The sequence below is a fragment of the Rhodnius prolixus genome, unplaced genomic scaffold, assembly GCF_049639745.1.
Source record: "Rhodnius prolixus isolate KJV_2025 unplaced genomic scaffold, Rpr scaffold_1, whole genome shotgun sequence".
NCBI lineage: Eukaryota > Metazoa > Arthropoda > Insecta > Hemiptera > Reduviidae > Rhodnius > Rhodnius prolixus.
The window spans coordinates 3,418,096-3,444,024 of NW_027411581.1; the positions used below are offsets into that span (position 1 = coordinate 3,418,096).

Genomic DNA, 25,929 nt, shown 5'->3' on the forward strand with positions numbered 1-25,929 from the left:
CGTAAAGTTATAGTTAAGTTACCATTGTGCCAAAACCCAAATGTTTAGCGATCAGAATCTCTCTACCGGAAACAGCTCTTAATCTGAGGGATTTTTCTTCTTTTTTTAAATTTTCCTGACATTTTCTTGGAGCTAATCATTTACTGGAAACATTTTTCCTGAACAATTCCAGGGGTTCCATAAGAGTGTCATTTCAGTGTCATGCACGGTTCTATAACGAAGGACTATGTTCGTTCCTGGAACTCCGAGTATTAACAAAGTCCCTTAACCGGAAGTACCTGTTTACTGAAGGAGTTTTTCAACATTTTTCTTGAAAACGGATTGATTTTTACTTTTATCATCCTAGCTAAACCATAAATTTGTCTAGTATCATGTATGTGTCTACAATGTATCTAATTTTTAGTAACAAATACGTTTTAAATTCCGAGTTTAGGACCTTGATAATTATATTAAAACCAAGTCGTGTGAATGTTCATATCAGATTTTGTTTTCACCATCTTCCAGTTTCGAAGAGGTTGCCCATCATTCTGAAGTCTTTATTACCAGTGTGATGCAACTGTGTATGCATTCGTTGCACAAAAAAACACACAACGTTCTCCTTAGTTTCCAAGAAAATTTTTTTTAACTTTGAATGTTTACTAAATGTAGGTTGCCTTCAAAAAGGAGCTTGGTTACTATAAGAGCATTTTTTGAAGGAAGCGCCATGTCTTCAGTATCACGTCCATTAAATCAATATTCAAGGTCTTCATCTGAGTAGATGACTGCTGAAAAGATGTCGTTCAAGAGCTTCAGTCTTCCGGTGTAGTGATTTTTTTTTTCTAACTAAGAATCACGTAAAACTCTTACTTCCGGTAAATCTCAGTATTGAAATTGACGCACCGATTGCATTACTTCCAATTGTAAGAAAATTTAAAAAAAAATCTTAAGATCTTAAAAAGAATCGAATTCATCGTTACTAGTTTTATAATTTTCAATTTTTAAAAAAAGATTTAAATCTTATAATTATAAAATAAATACGTATTTGAATGAGTCACTCAGAGAGAATTATTCTTCTACAAATTTTTTCGTTTCCCACGGATATGGCTGACCTTGCATGCTGGCCGTTATTAAGGCGACTCTTAAAAATCTGGAAGGCAGTGAAGCTGGTCGTTGGCTGATGTTGAGTCACTGACATACGCCATCATGGCCGTTATTATTACTATTATTTAAATGAGGCGCATAAACATGTGTGAGGTCAATGGCTTCCGGAAGCCGCTTCGTCAAAATGTGCACTACCGGCCTTCAGAAAGTTCTCTTGATACAGACAGCTGTGTTCGTCAGCCTAGATCCATCATTAGGATTCGAACCCGAGACCTTCCGCCGATGGAAGTCTGGAGCTCAAATCTTTCGGCTAGTACCAATCATTTTTTTTTTTTTTATTCAGATCTTTAAGTGATTTCATTTTAGTGATTCGTGTTTTTTGGGAGGGAGAAGAATTTATCTTTGAGTAGAACTATTTACCAACTTCTGTATGAAATTCATCTCGAAAATAGCCATGTAATGCTTGAACATAAACCATGCAGATCGTTGATGCTGTATGCAGAGGGCAAGGACCACAAACATCATCCATTAGTGGTCATACGCTGGATTTTGTTCCCCAGAACAAAGAGCCTTCTCTTGTTACCCAGCATCCTTTAACCTCCAACATCTCTCTCTCTTCAGCTCTACTTCCTTTGGTGGGTGCATTTTTTTTTGCCCAGAGAACTGCCCTTCTTAAAGTACGTGAGCCTTTGGAATATTTACTTTAAGGATTACCCACCCCTACTCTATCCTTCACTTCAACATTATTCCCCCTGAATTCATTGCCACAGCCTCCTTAATCGTCTAATCCACTTTCCTCTGTGTACATTATACATTACAACATAAATGACATCATAATTTCTGTTACTTTTTTTTTTCTGTTTTGTTTTGGGTTCCGCTTTTATAATTCTATTGCATTTTTAATTTCTCTTTCTCTACTTAGTGAGAAGTATTGTAGTCGTGGCCAGTTTCGATTTTGACTTTACTTATGTTTAAAACGGAAGTAACCGTTTTGTGGTTTTCTGAGTGGTTTCTACCAATCGGATTGTTTGTTTGTACCCACTGTTCTCGGAATATACACTGTTTGGTATTTTCTGAAAACGGCCCTAAATAAGGTTTTGCATAATCCCGGAATAGAGGTATGTGAAGAGGTAGGGAAGGGATTAGCTATGCGGTTAGCTATGCTGGACTCCCACGCGGAGGTCCCGGATTCGTATCTAGTAGCTGACCCTTAGATTTTTCTCTTCCTAGGAGCTTCTTACAGCTCACTGTCCCTGGTGATGGACAGTGTTGTCTGTAACGAGAGAACACTGTCCGGAGGCCGGCAGTGCACTAAAAAAAGCTCTTGGCGCCAATAACCTTAGATGTTGACGCGCCTTAAATCATTAACAAAAAAAAAATAAGGATTTAATTAAAATTTTGCCAACCGGATATTGTAAACTACTTCACTAATACGCGTTTTCGTTTTTTTTTTAACTTTTTTTTTCTTCAAAACTGCTTCAATGATTTCGTTTAAAGTTGATGTACTAATTGTAATTATGTATGTCTGTAACTTATATTTGCGTCATTTTCCGTGGAATATTTGTTTAAGGGCACTTCCGGAAAAGGGAGTGGTTTGGCTTTCCTTTGAAGTGCCACTTTACAATAATAATGAAAATTAAAAAATTTGAAACGAAATGAAAGAAAATCGGCTTATCGGAAGTGCCCGTCTTACCGGAAGTTCCCGTCTTACCGGAAGTGCCCTTCTTACCGGAAGTGCCCGTCTTACCGAAAGTGCCCGTCTTATCGGAAGTGCCCGTCTTACAGGAAGTGCCCGTCTTAGCGGAAGTGCCCATCTTACCGGAAGTGCCAATCAATGAATTTTCTTTTAAAAAAAAATATTTAATTTAAACTTGTACAGCAATCACAAACATTAAAATCTAAAACATGTTTTTTAAAAATTTTCCGGAAAATTCGAGTAGGAGTAAGATTTCCTGATAGAATGGGGTCACTAGATTTCCTCTAAGGTGTCTTTTACGTGAAATATATGGTCTTATCTCCTGTGTATTCTAGTAAGGATCCCAACCGTATGAGTTGTGTTAAAATGCCGAGTTTGTGGAAAATTTCTCTTGACTCAATGAATTGTTCAGTTTTTCTTTTTTTTTTTTTTCAACCACAATTGGTTGGTAGCACTGTTTAGTTTTGTAAAAAAAAAGTACGTGCCCGCGCTAATATTCCATTAACACTGCCAAGAGCAGCAGAATTGTGTTCTAAGATAACTGGAAAACAATTCTCTTCCAACAGACACAGACATTGCTGCCAACCTTTCTAAACCCTCGCAATGAGAGTGAATGCGGCTCACACGAATACGACCGCAACGCTCCACACGGTGACCCAGTTAAACATAACCACCCATTCGCCAGCACTATCTAACCTATATCTTTAATTTTTCTTCAAAATCAGTTATTTAATTAAAACCAGCTGGTTGCTTTTTTTGTAAGTCGGACGTAAATAATGAATTCTCCTTTCCAATTATAAATCTAAGATCATATTTCGTTTCCTGTGGATGTATTTAGTGAGATTGAATATTACTACTTAATTAAGCTGCATGGCACATCTGGGGTGTTAACGTCCGGGACCATTGTTAGTGTTCCGCTGGCTTCTAGACAGTGTATCCTCTTAGTAGAATCGAGCGTAGCGATCAAAATTCCCATAGGAGGAAGTGGATTAACCCATTTCTTCAGGGATCTTAGCGTCGCTGCGGGTATCCTAGTCTAACAACACAAAGAACAATATCTCTTACATTCTGGCATAACATATACACGCAGGGTCTGCAGAGATAGTTGACGTTGTGTTTAACATCTTGGGGGTTTAGCGAACCCACAGCCAAACTTTAGCTCATCACCAAATACGCCCCACCTCTCACAAATATACTTTGTACATATTGGTTAGAAATGTCATTTCAGATTACCATTTTTAATAATGAATTTAAAAAAAAAATATGTGTAAGTTAAGATCTGGAGCATTGTAGTATGAGTTAAGTCATGTGAGTCATTACCAAATTTAAAACCCTGATATTTTTTGTTTTTATAACAAAAAAATGTCAGGATATACGAGTGGAGAAGGCACCCAGTAGTGTCACTCCATTATCTTGGACATGTGTTAGTCTGCTCTTATGATGACAACAGATCGCTGTGGCCATCTTCAATGGAGGATCACCTGGTATTGGCAGAAGAAGATTAGAGTTCGATTAGAGGGTTAGGATGAGCTGCTGGTAGAGGAATGAAATTTGAGCAAGATCTTTAAACGAAAGGGATTTTGAGATCATTATTGATGGTGAGGTTAGAAATATAAAACGGAGCATTTTCGTAGTATTTTTGATTGTAAAGTCTGGATGCGTAGAGAGTTGGAACGATTTAGTTGATCCCCATGCCGTGTGACCAAATAGGTTGCACAATAACAGAAGGTATAGGAGCTAAAAAAAAAACTAAAAAACGCTGATAGTTCAAATTAGATATTTCGCTCAGGTGTTATCAGGAGAGCATGATTGAATAGAGTTTTGTTCAAAAATCGGTCAACCCCGGAAATAGAACTTTATTAAATCATGATTTTGTCCATTCTTTTTGAGAATTTTTTTTTTCAAAAATCAGTCCCTGCTAATTTTCTGCTGAAATTGTGTAAGCGTAGTGGAAAATTCTTATTCTTCTTTTTGTAGCGGCGGTTCTTTTGTAGTATGATCGCAAAATTTGTAATAAAAGGAAGTTTGTAGTATTTGGAAGATAGAAGAGAGGAAATAAGTAATGACCTTGAGAGTTGTTGTTCGAAAATGTCGTGCGAGTCGTCACAGCAGCGTTTTTTATTTTGTGTGTATGTGTATTAACTAGGCCTACAAGGAGGCCAGGATCGTTAGGGTGTCTACTCTCTGTTCGGGGCTGCAGCCTAGGGGCGATAATCTCTGTTTACATTGGGCATCCCCACTCTGGTAGCGATACACCACAATGGGGCTGTTAGTATACACATCACATTCATACCGGGACAAATATCATTTATATCTCCCCCTCTCCCTGGGCCCCTAAATAACCCAGTACAACCCCCATCCACAAAATGACTATAGTATTTATGGTTTATATATTGTAGCGTTAATTTTAATAGGAGGGGGACACGTTTGTCCTACCATGAGAGTGCGGTATGTGCATGACCATTGCGTTTTTGGCTGGTTAATGGTTCAGAACAGAACATTAATAAAATCGCATATGGTGGACCAAAACTGCCTAGCTAGTCTTGTAAACAGTGTGAATGTGTACAGAATCATTAAGTCCCAAAGTACAACTATTGTGATTTTTTTTATTCATCAATAAATCTCATCCAGAAGAATGAGGGGTTCCCAAAAGCAATAAAATTTCCCAGGTTGTTTAGTGTCAAGATCGTACAGGTCACTAAGATCTGTGTCCAAAGAGCCAAAAGAACTCTTGGATCCTCTTCAGGAACAAGATCCTCTCCACATATTCCTAAAAATTCTCTCTTTCCAAGATATCTCCTGAAGAAAGACAATGACATCCATGCCTGTAAATTGCTTCCTTTGCCTAGTGGCACCTTTTGGGATTGTTCGTCTCACAATTAATGGGTTTGTTTGTTGTTAGCTGCAGATGAGGTTGTTGCCTTGAAGAGTAGAGGCAAGAAAATGGGAATTAAGTTAGCGGATGTTTGCATTTGACGGTGTAACATTATATTACCTCACACCCTCTTTTTTTTTCTCCAGGCATTTTGAAGGAAAAGTGCTTCCGGTGTAGTAACGCCGATTGGCCGCATTGTGCGGACATTTTCCACTAGCATTGAGGCTTGAGTTTCAGTCTCCAGGCTGCATCTAGGTGCCTATAATCTGAAGTTCAGTTTATTGTGCTAAACCCGATTTGATCGCTAAGAGATAAGCCGTTTCTTTTGAACAGCAGAGGCTAATCGGATGGGTTTCCAGTGTTCCAGTTGGCTCTAATCTGCCCAAACGTTTTGTACGATGTATCCGATGTGCCAACGTCCCGCACAAAAGGCTTTTCACATCGATCTAAATGTAGGTGACATCCCAAGACTTATAATCCTAACTCTGAATTCAAAGTCTTCCTAAATCTTCGTGACTCTACCCCAGCCACAGGAATTAAGGGGGAGACATTTGATCACATTTTGATACAAACAGTGCATATCTAACTTCCTATCTAATTAAATTGGATTGCAATTATTGCAGTGAGAGAAAAATCCAGAAGATAAAGTAAAAAGTAAAGTAAAGGTATGCCTATTTTTTCAGGCGGGCTTTACGTCCAACTAACGAATTAGGTGCCGTGGACGGAGGCGACTAGCAAACATATTTTACTGCAAAATTTCTCATATTAACCATTAAAGGTATAGACCGGGGAATATAGCCTAGTACCGCAATACATCTTAGCTTTGCGGGTCTAGCATCTAACCGTGGCGCCTAGCAAACATACATTACTGCAAAATTTCTCATATTAACCATTAATGGTATAGACTGAGAATATAGCCTAGTACCGCAATACATCTTAGCTTTGCGGGTCTAGCCTCTAACCTCTCGGCTATTCGTGGCGACTAGCAAACATACTGTACTATAAATTTCCAGAGCAAAAGAAATCAAGTAATAAAAGTAAATGAAGCAAAACTTCTCCCCTCTATAAACAAACTGGCCAAGTTATATAAAGAAATAAACAAACTTCCCTTTATACTGTGTGCCCCATTGCCCTTTCTAGGGTGTCAAGATTAGTTTAAGAAAGTATATATAGTTTAAAAAAGCTTTTTATAAAAATACTTTTACAAGAAAATTGGAAAAACTTTTTCCCTGAACGAAATTTACGCAGGCGATATTAAAACTTTTCTTTTTTCTCCTGAATATTTTCACAATCTGTGACTAGATAAAAGTAAATTTTTCATATTGAATTTTCATCGGAAGCGATCATTTTAAGATTAGTGAATCTGAAAAAGTGTTTTTTTTTTAAGAAAATTTTTTGTGGTGTGCATGTATGAACATGTATTGAATTCTATTTTTCACTTTGAGTGCCTCTGAACTACAATTTCAGACAAATGGTAATTTTTAAAAAAAAAATTAAATTAGCCCTTGGAAAAATTTTAATCAAGAAAATTGTAGCAGAATTAATTGTCATGCACGAGTAAATTTCCCGACCGTAATATTTCCACCAAATAAAGTGTTTTTGTTAACTGTAAGAAGAAAAACAAAATCAGGCTTCATTAACATAATTTAACCGCGGATCGTTCTAAATTATACATCCCCTGAATACTCCTGTCTAATATCCCTCCTCCCTGGTCTGCGCAATACGATCACTAGGTAGAAAAAAAATTTGCCCTGGATAGTCCCTGGACAAACGGTTGGATGGTGGTATACCAAGGGGAACCCTAGTGGGATTTTTGTTTTATTTAAATCGGGATTAAAGTAGCGATTTCTCTCTCTGTTACCTCCCAAAAAGAGGAAGTTTTTGGCAATTGAGTCGAATTTTTCGAAACTTCCGGCTCCACCGGAAGTACATGTTTTAAGTTCTCATGTTTACCGAAAAATGTAAGGCCCAACCCTAATGGCCACGTCATATAGTAATATTTATTTACTGTTTACAATCTCTTAAAACGGAAATGTTACCTCTCAAGTGGATAACATGTTCCTTATTCCATCGATCATTGATTATGTATGCTGCAATCGTTAAAGCTTTAGTTAGCGTTCCAATCGAGCGTACATAATAACAAATTTATTCGCTCTATTAATTGCTAAAAATGAAAAAGGTTCTACTTCTGCATTTTATGAGGTAATAAAAAAATATAGGTGTGCATTTGGTGATTAACTTAACGAAATGATAATAAAAACTAATAATCCAGGTCTAATAACCTTCAAATGTTAAAATTTGACCCTGAAGATGTATTTTTAGGCTTGTGTTAGAGTTGTGAACAGCTGTTCCTGAACCTGACGTGTAACCTTCCAAGTCGTATTTGGTATGTGACGAAATAACAGCTGTTCCTAAAAGGTTATGAATCCAATTCTTTGTAAGACGCACTTCCGTCTCACAGATTTTTTTTTTTGCTTTTAAAAATTCTAAGCATCATTTAAATATTACTAGATACGAGGTGTGGCTATTAAATAACGAGACTATTGCTGTAAAACATTTTATTTTAAATTTATACATATTTAGTTATGTTACCTTCAATATACACCCCTCCCCTATCCCTACAACGCTCCATGCCAATTTACCATTGTTCGAAACAGTGCTGGAAGTCTTTCTCTGTCTGAGCTCCTGCATGACGCGTGCCGCTTTTTCTTTCACACAGCTTCAACGGGACTGAAATCCGTGTTCCTTTTAATGCAGATTTGACTTTGGAGAACAGATAAAAGTCACATGGGGGATGAAGGGTCAGGCGAATAAGGCGGATGGCCTAAAACTGGGATGTTGTACTTGGCTAGAAACGTCTCTTGAGAGACATTGCAGTGTGAGCCGGCGCGTTGTCTTGACGGAGAACCCCATGACTTGTTCTTCCACAAATCGAGTCCGTTTTTTTCCTTGCTATTTCACGGAGTTGCGCAAGCACCTCACGGTAGTAATGTTGATTAATTATAATCGATATTTTCATCCGTTTTCTGGACATGGAAGGGCGACCTGGGCGATCACCATCTCCGACGTCTTCTCGGCCATCTTGGAAACGCTTGAACCACTCAAAAACTTGCGCACGTGATACATCATTCATCACCATAAACTTCTTTTAATAAAAGGTGAAGTTTCAGAAGCGGTTTTATCAAGTTTCATGTGAAATTTCACGCCATTCGTTGCTCTACTATATGTGTAAGTATCATATTTTCGGCAAAACGAAACTAACACCTCTTACACAAACGGACGGTTCCGGTCAGACAGATTTCTCTACAAAAACACGTGAGACGCTGCAATCTGCAAAGAGAAGGCTCTTTTACGCTGCACAGCTGTCGGTCATTGAGGATTTGGCGCATGCGTAGTTCTTCTGTAGCAGCATCAGTTTCGTTATTTAATAGCCACACCTCGTATTATTATGTAGTTGACGGAGCCATATATTGTGCTTGTAGTGCACTAGGCGTGCTTAAAGTTGTGCTTACGTGAGACCCCCCCCCCCAACAGGCAACTAAATTTCTCCAGAGAACTTTGCAAAGAACAAGCATAGATATTTTGGTGCTTAATTAGCGTACTATTTAAACAATGGCTGAACATGGTCCGTCCCTCTAACGGTTAGAATAATAACTGATATCCTGTTGGGTTGTCTTTTTTTTTTATACTTCCGTTTTGCAGATTTCTTTCGGCTAAAAACTTAGGTAGTATCAAAACGAGCACCAAGTGTGAGATATTATCGTCTGTTCATCTTTCTTTTCGAGATATTCTGTTAAAATACGCACACCTGAACTGACCATACACTGAAAACTGATTTCATTTTTGCAAAACATATTTCCCGGTGGAAACGTATCCTCGAAAATTTAAAACAAGTAAGAGACAATTTTATTGTTATTTTACCACATATACATATTGTATTTCTTTGAAACTGGGTAAAGAAATAAAAATCTGCGGACAGCTACAGTATTTATTTAAAAGGCAGCAGATGTAGGGTATTGTACGCGTAAAATACAAAAGAGAATTCCTAGTCCATTAGAGAAACTACAACATGTGATAACCTTCGAGGAGGTAACAGTCAGCTGGCCCTGTATTTAAGCAGCTGCTAGTTTTTTTTTTTGGAAGGTTTTACAGTGTTTACCGAGTTCTGCCCACTGCATTCACTACCTGTTTAAGCTCTTCTGAACTTCTGTTGTAAATACACTTTATTCAGTATGGATAGTATATTGTTTATCTTACCACGATCTCTGGTGGCCAGATTTTTTTGTTATCTTTTATTGTTTATTGTTGTTGTTGATATAAAAGGAATCTTTGTCCAATCAAAACATTTATTGTGGTCAGAGTAAATAATAATCTGGAGGCCCCCCACAAGTCAAACTGCCATTTATGTAATAATTTGTTTGTAAAGATGATGTCTTTAACTTATTAAAGCCCCTAAAGTTGGGTAGATTCCTTCTTAAGTGATAAGAATGAATATGATTTTAATTTTCGTTTGTAGTTCGTGTGAGTCTTCGTATCAATTTTTTTTTTCTGATAGGTTTCGAATTTTATTCTAGATTAGTTTATCAGTTGGGTTTAAAAAAGGTTATTTCCTCTTATAATGCTTCTGTCATACACCCCCACACTTGCCGACTTCCTATAAGTACGTACCTTCATTGAATTGACCATCATTGTATGTAATGTAAGGATTTTTTAAGAAACCTTAAATTCAGAGGAAAGTAACTATCCTTAGGCTCTTATATGTTTTTTTAATAAATTAGATGAACACTATTAAGGTTTACCAAGTTAAAGAACAGCAAATGGAATAATGATTTTGGAGACTTCAACGACAGATGATAATAATTTAAACTACTGGTATATAAAAGTGTCTATCCGACCTTGATGATTCTTGATGTTTGGATAGAAAATGTCTAACACTATCAAAGTCGAATGAAAAAAAATTCTGCGCCACACTAGGGGAGAGGGGGTTTGGACTACTTTTTTGGGCCGGCAAAGGGCAATCGCGAACTGTAAGGGATTATTTACTTTGAACCTTAACTATCCCAAGCCTGAAGAAGGCTGAGACGGATTGATTGTGAGCTAAATGGGATAGAGGCAACATCAATGCTGAGGAGGGCAGATAGGGAGTGTTGTTTGAAAAGGCAAAGGTCCTTCTTGTTGGGTCGCTGGGACCATAAAGTACCTGGATAGAAGAAGAACTTGGGTGTTCAATCCAGATGTTCTGTTTGGATGTTAAGTTGTCATATTATTTATTTAAAAGTAAAGAAAAAGTAAAGTAATGTCTATTTTTTCAGGCAGACTTTACCTCCAACTACTAAATTAGGTTTCATGGACGGAGGCGACTAGCAAACATACTTTACTATTTTCTCATATTAACCATTAAAGGTATACACTGGGAATATAGCCTAGTACCACAATACATCTTAGCATTGCGGGTCTAGCCTCTAACCGCTCGGCTATCGTGGCGACTAGTAAACATACTTTACTGCAAAATTTCTCATATTAACCATTAAAGATATAGCCTAGTACCGCAATACACCTTAGCATTGCGGGTCTAGCCTCTAATCGCTCGGCTAGCGTGGCGTCTATATCATTTATTTATATAAAAGGTCAATGTTATTGCGGTTAGAGGTGAAAGTGAAAGACACAAAGTGGTCTGTCCTCAATCATCGAAGTGGACTTAAGACCGTCTCATCATGAATATTGGCGTTATCCCATCGCACCCTCCAATTCCCTAACTTGCAGCAAATCACTCACTTCATTACATTTGTTCCTAATGATAGAAAAGAATGATGATGACACGTTCATAGTGGAGTGAACTTACTCCAGTAAGTAGGTGACAGGACTTCGTTAAGCTCACATTATTTACCTAAATGACTCGGGGAATTGTGTGTTACCCCTATAAAGTAGGAGCTTCGTCACGAAGTCCCCCCCCCCGTCTTTTAATTGTGTAATTTCAGCTTGGCATACTGACGCACATGCTTCTCACACATTACCATTAGAATGCATCACGTCACAGGAGAAGTAGCTACCTTGAGTCTTGGAAGACACCATTCCCTAATGTTACACACATCGTTCCTTGGCTGATGCCTGTAACCTCCTTAATTTCTTCTACTCTTTTTTTTTAATGGTACCCTCTGGAAGTGAAGCAATTGTAGTTTAAGAAGTAAACAGTTCACGGCGGCGTGACCAGCTCTCTGCCAGCTTTTCGTGATCTTCTTCTTCTAATCTCAGATTGTTTGTTCTTCTTCTTCGTTTATTTTGTAGGGTATTGCTCGCCCCAGAATATTATTTTGGCTGGGAATTTTGTTTTGGATTAAACGAAATATAAACTAGTTTCTATCTGCAGTTATTGTAGCTAATTTTTTTTTTTTTTTTAATTTTTTATAAATTTGCGACTGCAACGGTTGTTGCAACAAGCAAATGTGATGTAAAATTGGAGAAGGCACCCAGTGGTGACACTCCATTAACGTGAACAGATCATTATATTGTTATGAGGAGAGTAGATCGCGCGGGGCCATCTTCTCTTCAATCTCCTTGGAGGATTTCCTGGTAATGTGGAAGAAGATAAGTGTTCAATTAAAGGATTAGGATGAGCTGCTTGTAAAGGAATGAAATTTTAAGAAACGAGTTTTTAGTAAGGTCGTTAATGAAAGGGATGTTGAGGTCATTATGAACGGTGAAGATTTCGTAGTATTTTTGACTGTAAAGTCTGAATGCGTAAAGAATTGGAACGTTTATTCGATCTCCATACTTCAATGCCGTATGACCCCAAATAGGTCGCAGTAACAACAGGTATAAGAAGTCTTTTGTTTCTTAGGTTGAGTTTAGATCGTTTGTAAAGTAGTTCTTGTGAGAAGTTTTGTAGCGTTGGTTAGTTTCTTGTCTTTTCAGTCTAGTATGGGTACGGTGACCATTGTACCAAAAAACAGGACAAGGAGCAAAAAAAAAACCTATAAAAAATATTAATACGTTTATTATTACGAGATCGGTTATTAAAAAATAATGGCCATATAATATGGCCCATATACAGCCGAAACTGAGCGACTTCTTGAAATATACACTTTTTAATTAGTAACAAAATGTAAATAGTAACTCTTGTAACGTTTAGCGATCGATGTTTACACTAGTCGACTAGTCTACTCTATCGGTAAAACAGGATGTGTTTTACGCTAAAGGTTCGTCCAAAGTTAATGTACACAGAACATTTTTTCTAAACGATTATTTGCGAACTTAATTATTATACATTTATACTATATTTTTACATTCAAAAATTAAATTTGAGTATAATTTAAATTTCATTGAAAAACAGTACAAATAAATAAAAAATAAGACATTTATGCTTAAAAAGAAAAAAAAAAGGACAGCGTCTTAAAAACAGTACTGTCCTGCCAAAAACAGTACAAATGGTCACCGTAAGTATGGGAGATTCCATGTTAATCGTTTGCTTCTAGGTACAGTCCCAAGGTAACGTACTTTGTCCACAGTTTGGTTTAAGATGATGGGAGGTAGGATAGGTAGCTAATTTAAGTTTAGGAACAACATTCGGTTTGATTATCACATTTTTTTTTTTGGTAATTAAAATGGTCTTGTTCATCTCCATTTAAAAATATTCGGCTAACTATTATTGGACTTGAAATAGCAGAAAAAGGGTCGATGGCCTTCAATCGGCCAACAAAGCACGCGTAATAATCACAAATAGGGAAGGAAGTAGGGTATATTGGATGCCGGGTTCGAATCCACTTAGTAGTCATTAGATTTTTCTCTAATCCTAAGAGTTTCTTACAGCTCACTGTCCACTGATGGACAACTTATTCAGGAAGGAAACTGCCAATGCACTGGAGGAAAAATCTATGGCCGCCAAATGACCACATTTATTGGATCGGCTTTCTGTGAGCCCCGTTGAGCCTTTTGTAGATTTCACTGCTACTAGCGCTACGGTAGCCAAGTGGAGCATTTAAACATTTTCTCTGCGCTAGCTTCGCCATTTCACCCAGAAAACAGCTGTTGTACTTTCGCCGCGCCTTTCCCCCCCAGTAATTTGATTGGAAAGAGAGAGAGAGAGAGAGAGTGGGGGAAACGGAAATTAGATTAACTTGAAAGCAATAAACTTCACGCTCACGGTGGCTCTCTTTTTAATTTATTTTTTTTCACTTTGTTTAAAATTGGCCATGGAATTAGTGAACGATGAATTGGTTGCAGACGGTCAACTTTGTCTAAATCCAGTTTCACCAAACGTGCGTGTGTGTGGTTGTAGAAGGTGTCTTACATTGCAGCCTGGCGATGTGTTTTTTTTTTTTTTTCAGTTTTGTTGGTCTCACCTGTAATTTTAGTAATATTTTTTATGATGTCAGAAAGGGAGGCGGAAATAATAATTATTATAACTTTCGGAATTCCTATCAGTGTGAGAAAGTTTGTATTTACTACCAAGGGATATTGGGCAATCATTTATTTTTAATTTCTCTCACGCCTCATTAGAGTACGCAGTATTACTAATTTTTTTTATTTTCAATCGTTATTTGAGTAATCTACTCATATTCTATACTTGCAGTTATAAAAAAAGCGGTGGTCCTTAAATAATCTGGGCAGCTTCCATTGTTCTAAGCCTAACAGCTGGCTTTAACCCTTTCAACCTTTCACTGCCACTTTTTCCAGCTTTTGAAATTCCTTCATCTTGTATTGTTCCGAGGGTCTTCTTCGACTTGATTTAGCAGCAAGGCTCAGGATCAATTTCAGGATGATAATGAAAATTGGAAGCTTTACAGCACCTTGAAATAAGTTTCAATTTTTTTTTTATTTATAAGTAATTACTACTAATTTTCTATAATCTCTTTTGTCTTGTTGTTTATCAACAATTATGCCGTCATAACTAAAATTAGAATCTGTACTTCTAGCTACTACAATACAAAAAGACTACTCAATAGTTACTACAGGAATCATTAAGTCACGACTATTCTAGCTTAAACTCATTTCCCCCCCTTCTTCTTTATCCTTTACATCTTGCTCTTTGGGAGGGATGTCTTGGTAACCCCCAGCATCATCATCATCATCTTCCCTGTTGTTTAGCGTAAACTCCAACAGCAGCGTAAACTCCTTTCGTGACTTCGCATCCTATCTGTAATAACTTATCAATAGGGAACGGATTCGTAAGTATTTACATATTTTTTTCTAGGCAATTTACAGACGTTTTTCAACTAGAAGTATTCATACTTTTTAAACCGTTTGAGCCTACTTTTATTTCACATATTTCCACATATTTGGATGTTATCGCATATTTATACATATTTGATTAAAATAAATAAATATTTCTACATATTTAATCAAAATATGTACATATTTTTCATTTTGGGCATATTTTCATTATTGGGAGGTGGTTGACAGGAACTGTGAACCACAGACTGTAGGGCTGTGAATCACAGTGGTTAAAAAAGTGTTCTTAAAAGCACCAAGTCGCATTAAAATGCTAAAAGATCTCTATCCAGACTTGTGCCTACCACCAGAACCAATATTGACAAGATGGGGTACTTGGCTGGAAGCAGCTCAGTATTACTATGAAAACTACAATAAAATCAAGAATGTCCTTTCACATCTCGAAGACGAAGCAGTAGCGATAAGTACAGCCAAGTCTTTATTCGAGAAACCTAATTTAAGGAACGACCTTGCATTCATTTCTGACAATTGCGTATTTCTTGCACAAGCCATTACCCAACTTGAGTCCCAAAATGTTCGACTGACAGAAAACGTGTCCAACGTTAAAAAAAGTTATCGAAAAGGTGGAAGGAATACCTGGGAGTAAGGGAGATCTGATCAGATCAAAACTGGTAGAAGTACTGAGCAAGAACAAAGGGTGGGAGACCATCTGCCAGATTTCTGATATTATCAGTGGAACAGAAGTCACCTCAGAACATCGTGTACCCTAAACAACCAACGAGATAACTTCTTTCAGCAAGGCACCTATAACATCTGTAGATGTTGAACGATCTTTTAGTCGTTACAAGTCCATCTTACGCCCAGATCGTCGTCACTTTACGTTCCAACATTTGAAATTTCATGTGGATGCAAACAATTTCGAAGAGTGAAGTTTTCAAAATTGAAAATTTAACAGATCTTTTTATAAATAGTAAAAATGTTCTTGGTTGTATAAATCATTATAACTTGTAAAAACAAATTATTTTGTTCCTAATAAATTATTATAAATTGTAAAAATGTTCTTTTCTTGTATAAATAATTATAACTTGCCCCCCCCCAAAAAAAATTCCATTTTCATAAAAAAAAATGTCCATTTTACTTAAATATTCCAGAAAATATTTTAAGAAAATCACATATTTTCCACATAATTGACGAAAATAAATGCATATTTTAGTTAAATATTTGGCATTTTTAAATACATAAAAATCCGTTCCTTACTTATCAACAACTTTATATTAAATATTTACCGTTATTTACCTGAGTTAACTTCCATCGTTGTTGCTAAAAATCTGGCATCAAGTTCGGGAACTTACTATTTGTTTCTTAAAGTTCTTAAATTCAGACTTAATATAATTAAATACACGCCTTATTAGAGTACGCAATATTAATAATTTTTTTTATTTTCAATCGTTATTTGAGAAATCTATATTGTTACGAGGGTCTTCTTCCAAACTAATAATCGACTTGATTTAGCAGCAAGGATGATAAAAATTGGAAGCTTACAGTACCTCGAAATAAGTTTCACTTGTTTTTTTTTTTGCCCAATAAGAAATCTCACGTTACTTATCGTATCTTACTAAATTATTGGTTACTCGGAATTACACATGTTACACATCTTCTGCTGTAAGCTTCGAAATAATTTCGAAAATTGTTATCATTCTTAGGTTATATCATTATTAACTTTAGAACTATGTTCAGATTTATGCATGATGAGTTTCTATTTGTCATGATCAGTTTTTAATTCATGATTGTTCTAACAATAGTGGAATACAATAGCCGTGACGAAATCAGTGCTACCCACGTACCATATTTGTTATTAAAAAAACAGCAATTATAAAAGAACAATTCTTAGTTTAACCTTATTGCGTTCAACTAATGTTCTAACACAATAACTGCCAGTCCTCTGGTTTCATTCAAGACAGACCTAAGTTCTCATCAATTCGCCAAGTCAAATTGTACATCATTGACAGCCTCTTTTAAGAAGAATCCTCCTCTTGGTTATTCAGTAATGATAAGCCAGCAGCATCCTGTCTCGAAAAAAAATAATTTTCGCTACGTGGCTCCTTATTGTTGAATGAACACAGAAAATTCGGTTACCGAAACTACAGGCTACCCAAACAAAATAATAACGCTACGGTTTATATTTTTATTAATTTAATTATTCTATAATATATTCATTATTTTTAAATTATACTTATTCAGTTATTAATAATTTTTTAAATTACTAATAATTATTCCCTTTTTTTACAGGTAAGATTGTGTTCTTGTCGAAGTCCGCTTCAATTTTGGTAAAGTATTTTTATTTAAATTCAAGCTTTTGGCGTTTATTTTAAGCTCAAAACAAGACAAAAAAAAGTTCATATGAAGCAATAAAATCGACATGAATATACATGTGCAGATAAACTTTGAAGGGAACCAATCAAGTGTCACTTCCGCTCAACCGATTTTCCGATTCAAATTTAAATTCACGGCTACATATTTATTTCTTATTAAAATTATATATTTGAAACCCAATATTGCACTAAAATAGCCCGTGACAGGAAAGCAAAGATCTCCCACTCCTCCCCAAAAAAAGAGCTCAAAGAAATGAATTTTCCCTGGAAAAAGAATATTTTCCATAAAAGACAGCTATCATCTATACGGAAGCTAGGAGTATGCAGGAGTTTGATAAAACTGTTAAAGCTATGCTACTTCTCAAAATCAATTTCTTTTCTGTGCTTTATTATCGGGGTTCCATCATGAGTTCTAAGGCTGACGTTAAATGCCACATTTACATTCTTAAAAGAAAAATAAAGTAAAGGTGGGCTTTATCTCTAACTACCAAATTAGGTGTCGTGGACGGAGGCAACTAGCAAACATACTTTATTGTAACTTTCTCATATTAACCATTAAAGGTATAGACTGGGAGTATAGCCTAGTACCGCAATACATTTTAGCTTTGCGGGTCTAGCCTCTAACCGCTCGGCTACCGTGGCGACTAGCAAACATACTTTACTATAAATTTCTTTCATTAACCATTTAAGGTATAGACTGGGAATATAGCCTAGTCCCGCAATACATCTTAGCTTTGCGGGTCTAGCCTCTAACCGCTCGGCTATCGTGGCGCCTATTTTCATTCTAAAGTTATTTATCTGAATACTAAATTTAAACCTAACTCTCAAAATCGAAAAAAGTGAACGAATACCACACACTTCTTCTTAAAGACGGTAAGAGAAAGTAGCGTTACTCCCCACCCCTCACCACTTCCAGCTCGGTGGAGTAAGTAACGATAGAAGTTGTGTTGTTCGCGAACCCTGCGGTTCCCTCTTATATGTTCCTATAATAGAACATGGCTAACCATTTGTGAAAATTGAATTTATTTCCACCACAATAGAACTTAATCTTAGTTTTTCCACTTGAGATATCAGAAAGTTCTAAGACTGGAAAAATTTTATTTATATTATTTTTACTACAAACGTATGTGCTTGGAAAATTTCCTTATTTAGATGAGAAAACTGTATATTTCAAGGAATATCCACTACAATGGCTGTTATTATTTTTTTGAAGTTTCTTGGATCGGAAAATGAAGTAGATGAGAGAAAGAGAAGTGATCTGAAAATGCCCAGAATAGTGGAAGATTCAGTGCCCACTGTTACTACAAAGTAGAAATCCGTTTCCGATTTAAAAGATCTTCATGGGTTTCCACAGGAATTGAGTACATATTTCCGGTCAAAGTGAAATGGATGGCTGGTGGAAGTTCGGCACTATGGAGTAGAAAACTCGTCTTCAAGCTTCATCCAGGAGTTCCTGTCCTAACTCTCGCGTTTAAAACAGTCGGTAGAGGATTTCACAAGACTCCCACTGAGTCAATGGGTATTGACTGACTAACCAGTGCTCACGAAATCTAATCGTCTAAACTTACCACCATTATTTAGATTCGAGTATGTTTAGAATGCAGGGGTGGGTTCATGTTTCTATGCTGACGTTGGGAGTAATGCCGTTTAATCGTGTCTAGTGTAGGAGGGAATAATCACACTCGCCACTACAGGTGAGCAAAGAGGATACCAAGTTTAAAGAAAACTCGTTACTATTTAGCGGTATTTCCGGTTTTGGAATTGTAATCGCTAACTGCTCTCTGTGGGAGCAGCGGAAATATAAAAAAACTTGAACTTGCCGCTATTTTTCGATCTTGTGTTTCACTGAAACTACCTTTTCAGACTGGGCGTGCTTCAAAACGGATATTTTTTGTTGCTAACTCGATTTCGATATTTTTATACATTTCAATAATTTCTTGTTGTAACTAAGTATTAAGTGAGGGAAAATATTAGCCAACATCAAGTCTTAAGGACACGTGCATATATGTGTGGTGGCTTTGCGAAGTATCAAAGCAGGTAATAAAAAGCTACAGCCAGTACCTGAAGATTATCCCACACTAGGTGTGTGAGTCATAGCAAGGCATGTCAGCGAATGAACTCCACTACTTCGTTTTGGTTCAATTGTACTGCCATCATCAGCAAAAAAAAACACCTCTCTCTCTCTTCCAACTCACACGTACACAACATTCTCTGAGGTATTTCCGTTCTAGATTACATCGGCAAAAAGAAGTCAATCCTCTTCCAATCATCTTTCGAATAGCTCTCATTAAACTTAGCGTGTTAAACTGCATGGCTAATTAATGGTTACTTGAAAAGTAAGTAAAGTTGAAAAGTTTGCTAATCATTGGTTTATGGTGTACCGGTGACGTAGGCATAGAGGCACTGCATGTCGTCCTAAGTTATATTGAAAAATGATTAAAATGGTACAAGATGTATGGAGCTTATATGGGAAACTTTAGGAAAAAACAGAAAAAAAAGAAAAACTTGAGAGGGGATATTATTTTTATCACCGCGTCAAAGGAAGTTTTAATAATAATGGTGGTCGTTGGTGGGAGGTGAAACATATAATCTGTTCCCCAAAATCAATGTCCGCGGTCGTTATGTAGAGTGTCCGTTAGACGGAGGTTCTTTTATATAGAAAGTGTATAGGGGTAAAACGGGGAAATCCAAAAACTGTCCGTAAATGGAGGTAGTCGCTAGCTAGAGTGTCCTTTATGAGAGGCTCGACTGTAGTTGTACTTCTCTGCTAATAATGGTTAGGATAGATAATTGGGGTAGATATTTTAATCTAATACATTCATAAATCGGACAGGTAATAAATAAATGGAATAGATCTTCATTTTCATGGAGATTACAAAGAGTACAGAGCTGGTTAGGATTTATTAAGTAGGCTATTGCTTTGTGGATGATTTTAATGGAGAAATTACTGCAAGTTCTAAGTTGGAACAATATATGCTAGTTACAGGAAATGGTAAAGAGAGAGTAAAATATAATTTTTAATCATCCGACATATTTAGAGGGATATTTCTAAAAATAAATACTATAACTTGAGGAGTATAGTCTGGGTTGCATCAGTATTGTGTAAATTGGTTTCATAGGTTGACAAAATTGCATTTAAATTTTTTACGAATTACATATGGATCCTGCATTTCCCCAGAGATGGTTATAACCAATATTTAAAAAAAAAAAAAATAGAGAATTCTTCGCAGTTATCGTTTAAACCAGGGGTCGGCAACCTATTTTAAGTAGAGAGCCATTTCTCCTTAAATAATTTTAATAAATCTTACCAACAGCCGCAAGGATGATAGTATAAACAAACTCTGTAGATCATTTGTATTCACAAAATTATTATTTTACAACATTCAATAACATTTAAATGTTTTATATATTTATTTCCACATATTGCAAAGTATATAAACAAATAAATAATAACTAAACCTGTGTTTGAATGAAAATGACGGCAGTCCTATATAATTCTGACCTGACCAGCGCTAGCTTTTCGTCAATCTATTTTCTACCAATACTTTCTTTTACTATGCTCAAGAAACAGCTGTTATAATTGTGTTCGAAGATTGAACTGTTTGAACCTTAAATGTAGTTGTATTAAAGAGTCGTTTGATTGTTCTTACTAAATGTTTTATTTTGTTTATTTATTTTGCAACTGTAGTGAATATAGCAAGCAAAAGAGATGAGAAGGACAACGCAAATACATATGCACGTGTATATACATGCACTTACATACACGCGCACTAAACGTTTTCCAAGTTAATATTTAAAATTTATATTTAACTGACGAACAAAGCGTTTTTTTAAAAAAACTAGTTACCCAAGCTGTTCTGAGCGGACGCTGTCCTTTGCTACTCTCTTAGGTTAGCTGTTCGAGTGGGCGAGGTGGGGGTACAGTCTTGTTTGAGGCTACGTTGCTTCTATATAGAAAAAGAAAGAAATAGCGTCGCCGATTATGGCCGTATTTAGCCGAGACCGGCCGAACTCTACTGCTTGCCCGGCAGCAACACCATCACGTTTAGTTTGTGTTGGTGCTGTGCGGTGGATGGTAGTACTAATGTGAGCGTTAAAAAGAAAATAGTTTACACAAAAAATAATTTTTTTTTTTTTTGGTTAGGGAAAATTAATTGTTTTCAGTGCGGAAATAATGTTAGCCGATGGGGATCCGTCAACCCCAACGGCCGGTTCGAGGCGTCGTTCAACTTTCTACGTCCCATTGGTGGAGAAGACACCTGGTAGTAATGGAGTGTCTCCTGCAGGATCGCCACAACATCTTCAGTTGAACGATTCACAATACCCGGCGAAACAGTCACCAGCGAAGAAGGTCTCTCGTAGTCCTTCAGTGAAGAAAGAAGAAACTCCCAAGAAATTGGTTGCCAGAGTAACCGAACGCCCACGTCCTGTTCTACGCAGAGCGTCACCAAGTAAATCACCATTGAAATCGCCCCGACTTACAATCAAAGAGGCTACACCACCTCCAATGGCCAGTCCAACCGCTAGGATTCGTTCTCCATTGTTGAAAGTCTCTGCCAAGTTACTCTCATCTTCGGCACAAGCCTTGGAAGCTATATCTAAATCGCCGACCAGTTCGCCGACTAAACCGCCCTGTCAACGATCTCCACTCTCCTTGATACGTAGAGCATCTTCCCGAAAGTTGACCCGTTCTTCTTCGACAATACTCAGCCGAGCCGGAAGTACTAACAACAAAGATGATTCTGCGACACCATCGCCGGTGAACAGTGTCAAAATTATACGACAACAATCGTCAGCAACACCTTCTCCTCGTTCGCAGCCAGCTGACACAAAATTGGAACAGTCAGACTCAGTGCCACGTAATCAACAAGTGCCGATCATAGTGATTGAACAGTTGCCTGATCGTCATATATTGTCTTCGGCGGCCAATAAAGCGCAGCAGAGGCGCCACGTCAAGTTGGACGAAGACGATGCGGTACATTCAGGTAAATTTTCCAATGTAGTTTTTGACATTCCGGATTTGAAGATAATGGGTTTCACTGAAACTCTTTCCCGAGAGAGTTTTTTTCGATAAATTTATTTTAGGACAATTGTGGGTACAGAGTTCTCTCCACCATGCCTCTTCAATCTTTAATGTCTAGCAGTGTGCAAAAATAAGGGTTCCGGAATCGTGAATGCGATTTTCCAGCTGCCTTCTGCCGGACTATCTAGAAAAACCATCGTTTTTGTTTCCGGTACTTTTTATCAAAAAATGTTAATGTTTCGGGGCCTTTTATCAGGGTGTAATCGATGTTGGAGTCCGTAATAAGGCAAAGTGAAAAAAGTAATGTCTAACTTCCGGTTGTTTAGGCATGACTCGAAACTTCGTTCTAGATCACCTGTCTAGCTTTGTTTTTGATTTTTTATTTATTTATTTTCGCTTTTGTACTAATTGACGTAGTCTCTGTTAGGCATTATCATTTCAATGAATTTAACAATAATTTTATAGTTCAGAGTAACTACTTTAGAATCGTAGAATTTTAGTAAATAGAATGCCCTATTGATACAGTTTTAAGAAGGGCCAAAAAGTTTTCCTCCAGCTTGCTTCAGGTAGTCGTGTAGGGAGATACCAATGCATGCTCAGGTATCAAGAAGGTATCTCTGAACAGTGATGGGTCTGACCTGCTCATAGAAAAACGGACAAGCTAGTTTATTAAGAGTAATGATCAATATAAGGGAAGGATCTTCACGAAAACCGTTTGAGTGCCAGGATGTTCCGTATTTTAAGATTTCCCTGCAAACCACTCCTAACGATTTTATTTGAACTTTGTATAGCAAAGATTGTTGCACCTAAATAAATCTATAACTTGAAAAATATTTCCCGGAATTTCGAATTATAAGTTCCCCTCTCTTCGACAAGAGAGGGGATGGTTGTGCTTCTATTGAGTGATAAGAAGAACTCATTCTTTCAGGGCTTTTGAAGAAAATTGGTGAGTTTGAACTTCGAGAATAGCAGTTAGAGAAAGTCGTGTGAGTGGTCACTCCAAATTCTCTTTGTAATAATATGAGAAATTTTAAAGCGTAGGCGCCACGCTAGCCGAGCGGTTAGAGGCTAGACCCGCAAAGCTAAGATGTATTGCGGTACTAGGCTATATTCCCAGTCTATACCTTGAATGGTTAATATGAGAAATTTATAGTAAAGTGTGTTTGCTAGACGCCACGATAGCCGAGCGGTTAGAGGCTAGACCCGCAAAGCTAAGATGTATTGCGGTACTAGGCTATACTCCCAGTCTATACCTTTAATGGTTAATATTAGAGAATTTATAGTAAAGTATGTTTGCTAGTCGCCACGATAGCCGAGCGGTTAGAGGCTAGACCCGCAAAGCTAAGATGTATTGCGGTACTAGGCTATATTCCCAGTTTATACCTCTAATGGTTAATATGTGAAATTTATAGTAAAGTATGTTTGCCTTGGAGTCGCCTCCGCCCACGGCACCTAATTTGGTAGTTGGAAGTAAAGTTAGCCTGAAAAAATAGGCAATTACTTTACTTTATTTTTTTTTTACTTTAAAGTAAAGTGTGTTACCTGTCCGCTTCCGTCCACGAGATCTAGATGGTCGTAATGTCCGCTTGTAAAAATCACAATTTTTTTTACTTCTTTAAAATTTAATATCCTCCTTAAATTATGATGAGATTACACTTTTTTTTGGCGGGGGTTTGAGGAGGGGGTACATTCATGCTAAAGGGTGGGTGTTGAAGATAGGGTCATGACACTGGGTGATAGTAATTAAATCGCACTAAGGTGAAGTGAGGCGGAAGCTGGCAATGTTGCCCCATTCAGGGTCAGTTTACCCATTCAGTGCAACAGCTCTCATCCCCCCCCACCTAGAGATTTATGCCTTATATTAATGACTTTTAACGTTCAACGTCCCCAATACGTGGAAGCGTTCAATACGTATATTGTATTAAATAGACGCCCTGCTACGGATGTACATACGAGACCTGAAGCGTCTTCTTTTTGTTGTACCGTACACTTTACTATCCATCCGGTGTGTGTCGATGGGACGCTGACTTACTCATACGCTAGTTACCCCGGGCTGCAGGCAGTAGATTGCGCTCGTTGCGTCCGTACGAGGGACCAGTTCTTAGAAAACAAGTTCCTCCAGATCTCACTCTCTTTGTTTGGTTCCTCAGCTTTGCCTTTTGGCTTCGTATTCATCTTCTATAACTTGGAAGATTGAATATAATAACAACTCCATGTTGCTTTGAGGGTTATTCAAATATACTTCTTTTCTTTTTTTTCTTATTGCTTTGTGGCTCGAAGTACGTGCTTCGATTTTCAAATTATACTCTTAGCAGGTAAATCAATATTTTGAGCAAGGTGTGAAGTACTAAAGATCAAGGGCGAAATTCTCCCAAAGAAAAAAACGCAAACCCATGTACAGCCCATAATTGAAAAACGCTTGAGCTAAGTTTATGCCAAACGAACTATGAACTAGAAGCAAGGGCAAGAACTTGATTTCGTCTTCGTTTGGTACTTTAAAGGTGTTCCTTTTGTTGTAAAAAAAAAGTAAAGTAAAGTAACTGCCTACTTTTTCACGCGGGTTTTACTTCCATCTACCAAATTAGATGCCGTGGGCATCAGTCCTACTTCCAAAGTATAGAGGATATTTCACCTTCAGTTTTCTCTAAATTCATTTCTCTACATTAAATTTTAGGTCACTTTTTTTTTTGAAAAACTCTATTTTCCCAGTACTCTTCTTGTGAAGATATGTAGGTCTTGATCAGATAATTACCATGAACTGCCCTTATTACAAGTTGTCAAGTCATTAAATCTGGAAATAGTGTTAACTGTAGCCAATTGACCGTCATACTGTTCACGCCGTCGGAAATTGAATCGGAAATTTACGGTATTTTAAGAAATTTAACACTACTACGGATGTTAAAAACGTTTGTTTTAAGTAAAGTTTATTCAATGGGTTTGATGCGGTATTTTGTTACGATTTATTTGATTTATAAATATTACGTCGTTCTTGGCCAGATTTTAAAAAAAGATCATAGCAATAATTATTATTTTATTGAACCCCACTGTAGTGAACAATTACTCACAATAAAGACAATTGATGACAGTTTGTAATAAAAGTTAATAAAGCAGAGAAGGGCTGATAGCCATTTAGGAAGGGCAGTCTGACAGTGACGTAGAAGGTCGACCACGATCTGTTACATAAAGTGGTTTTGATTGGCTACTAAGTCCGTATATCCTTTTCAGGCGCTCCAACTGCCAGACTAGATGATAGTCTTTAATACTATATCGTACACATGGCAGTGGGAACTATCAGCTGCTTTTTATTATTAATTATTGATAATTTAGTTTTCACATTATTTAAAAGATAATTTTTTTTTATTCACATTATTAAAGTTGTAGTTTTTCTTTATTTATTATTTATTTTTTCTCACCCACACTACATAAATAAAGGGTTACGCCATATGGAAATTAGATTTCACTAGTTGTAATCATAGACACTTAACTCTGTGAAAATATCTGTTAAAAATAATTTACTGAATTAGGAAATATTCATTTGAGTAATTAACTATATTCATAATTGCAATTAAGTGAAAAATTATTCATAAAATTTTAAGATGTGAAAGCGTACGTACGGCATATGTTTGACTTTCTCTACGACACTTCCTGTGGTGGCCAGCGACCGTCAAGAAGCTTCCATATCCGCCCAAACTGTGAAACATAACGGGAGGAATAA

The 25,929-nt window shown here is 36.9% G+C and overlaps 1 protein-coding gene across 11 annotated transcripts in view; it reads left to right on the forward strand.

The window, feature by feature from the left end:
* The window catches only part of raskol (Ras GTPase-activating protein raskol), a 477,784-nt gene that overhangs the window by 367,445 nt on the left and 84,410 nt on the right, over positions 1 to 25,929 (forward strand). For 2 of the 11 annotated variants that reach the window (XM_074114071.1, XM_074114145.1), the window contains exon 1: positions 19,071 to 22,176. The exons of the other annotated variants lie outside the window; for them this stretch is intronic. In XM_074114071.1, the coding sequence (XP_073970172.1) occupies positions 21,366 to 22,176 (811 nt within the window). In that variant the 5' untranslated portion in view covers positions 19,071 to 21,365. Of the gene's footprint in view, positions 1 to 19,070; positions 22,177 to 25,929 lie in introns of those variants that run through there. 11 annotated transcript variants of the gene reach the window in all.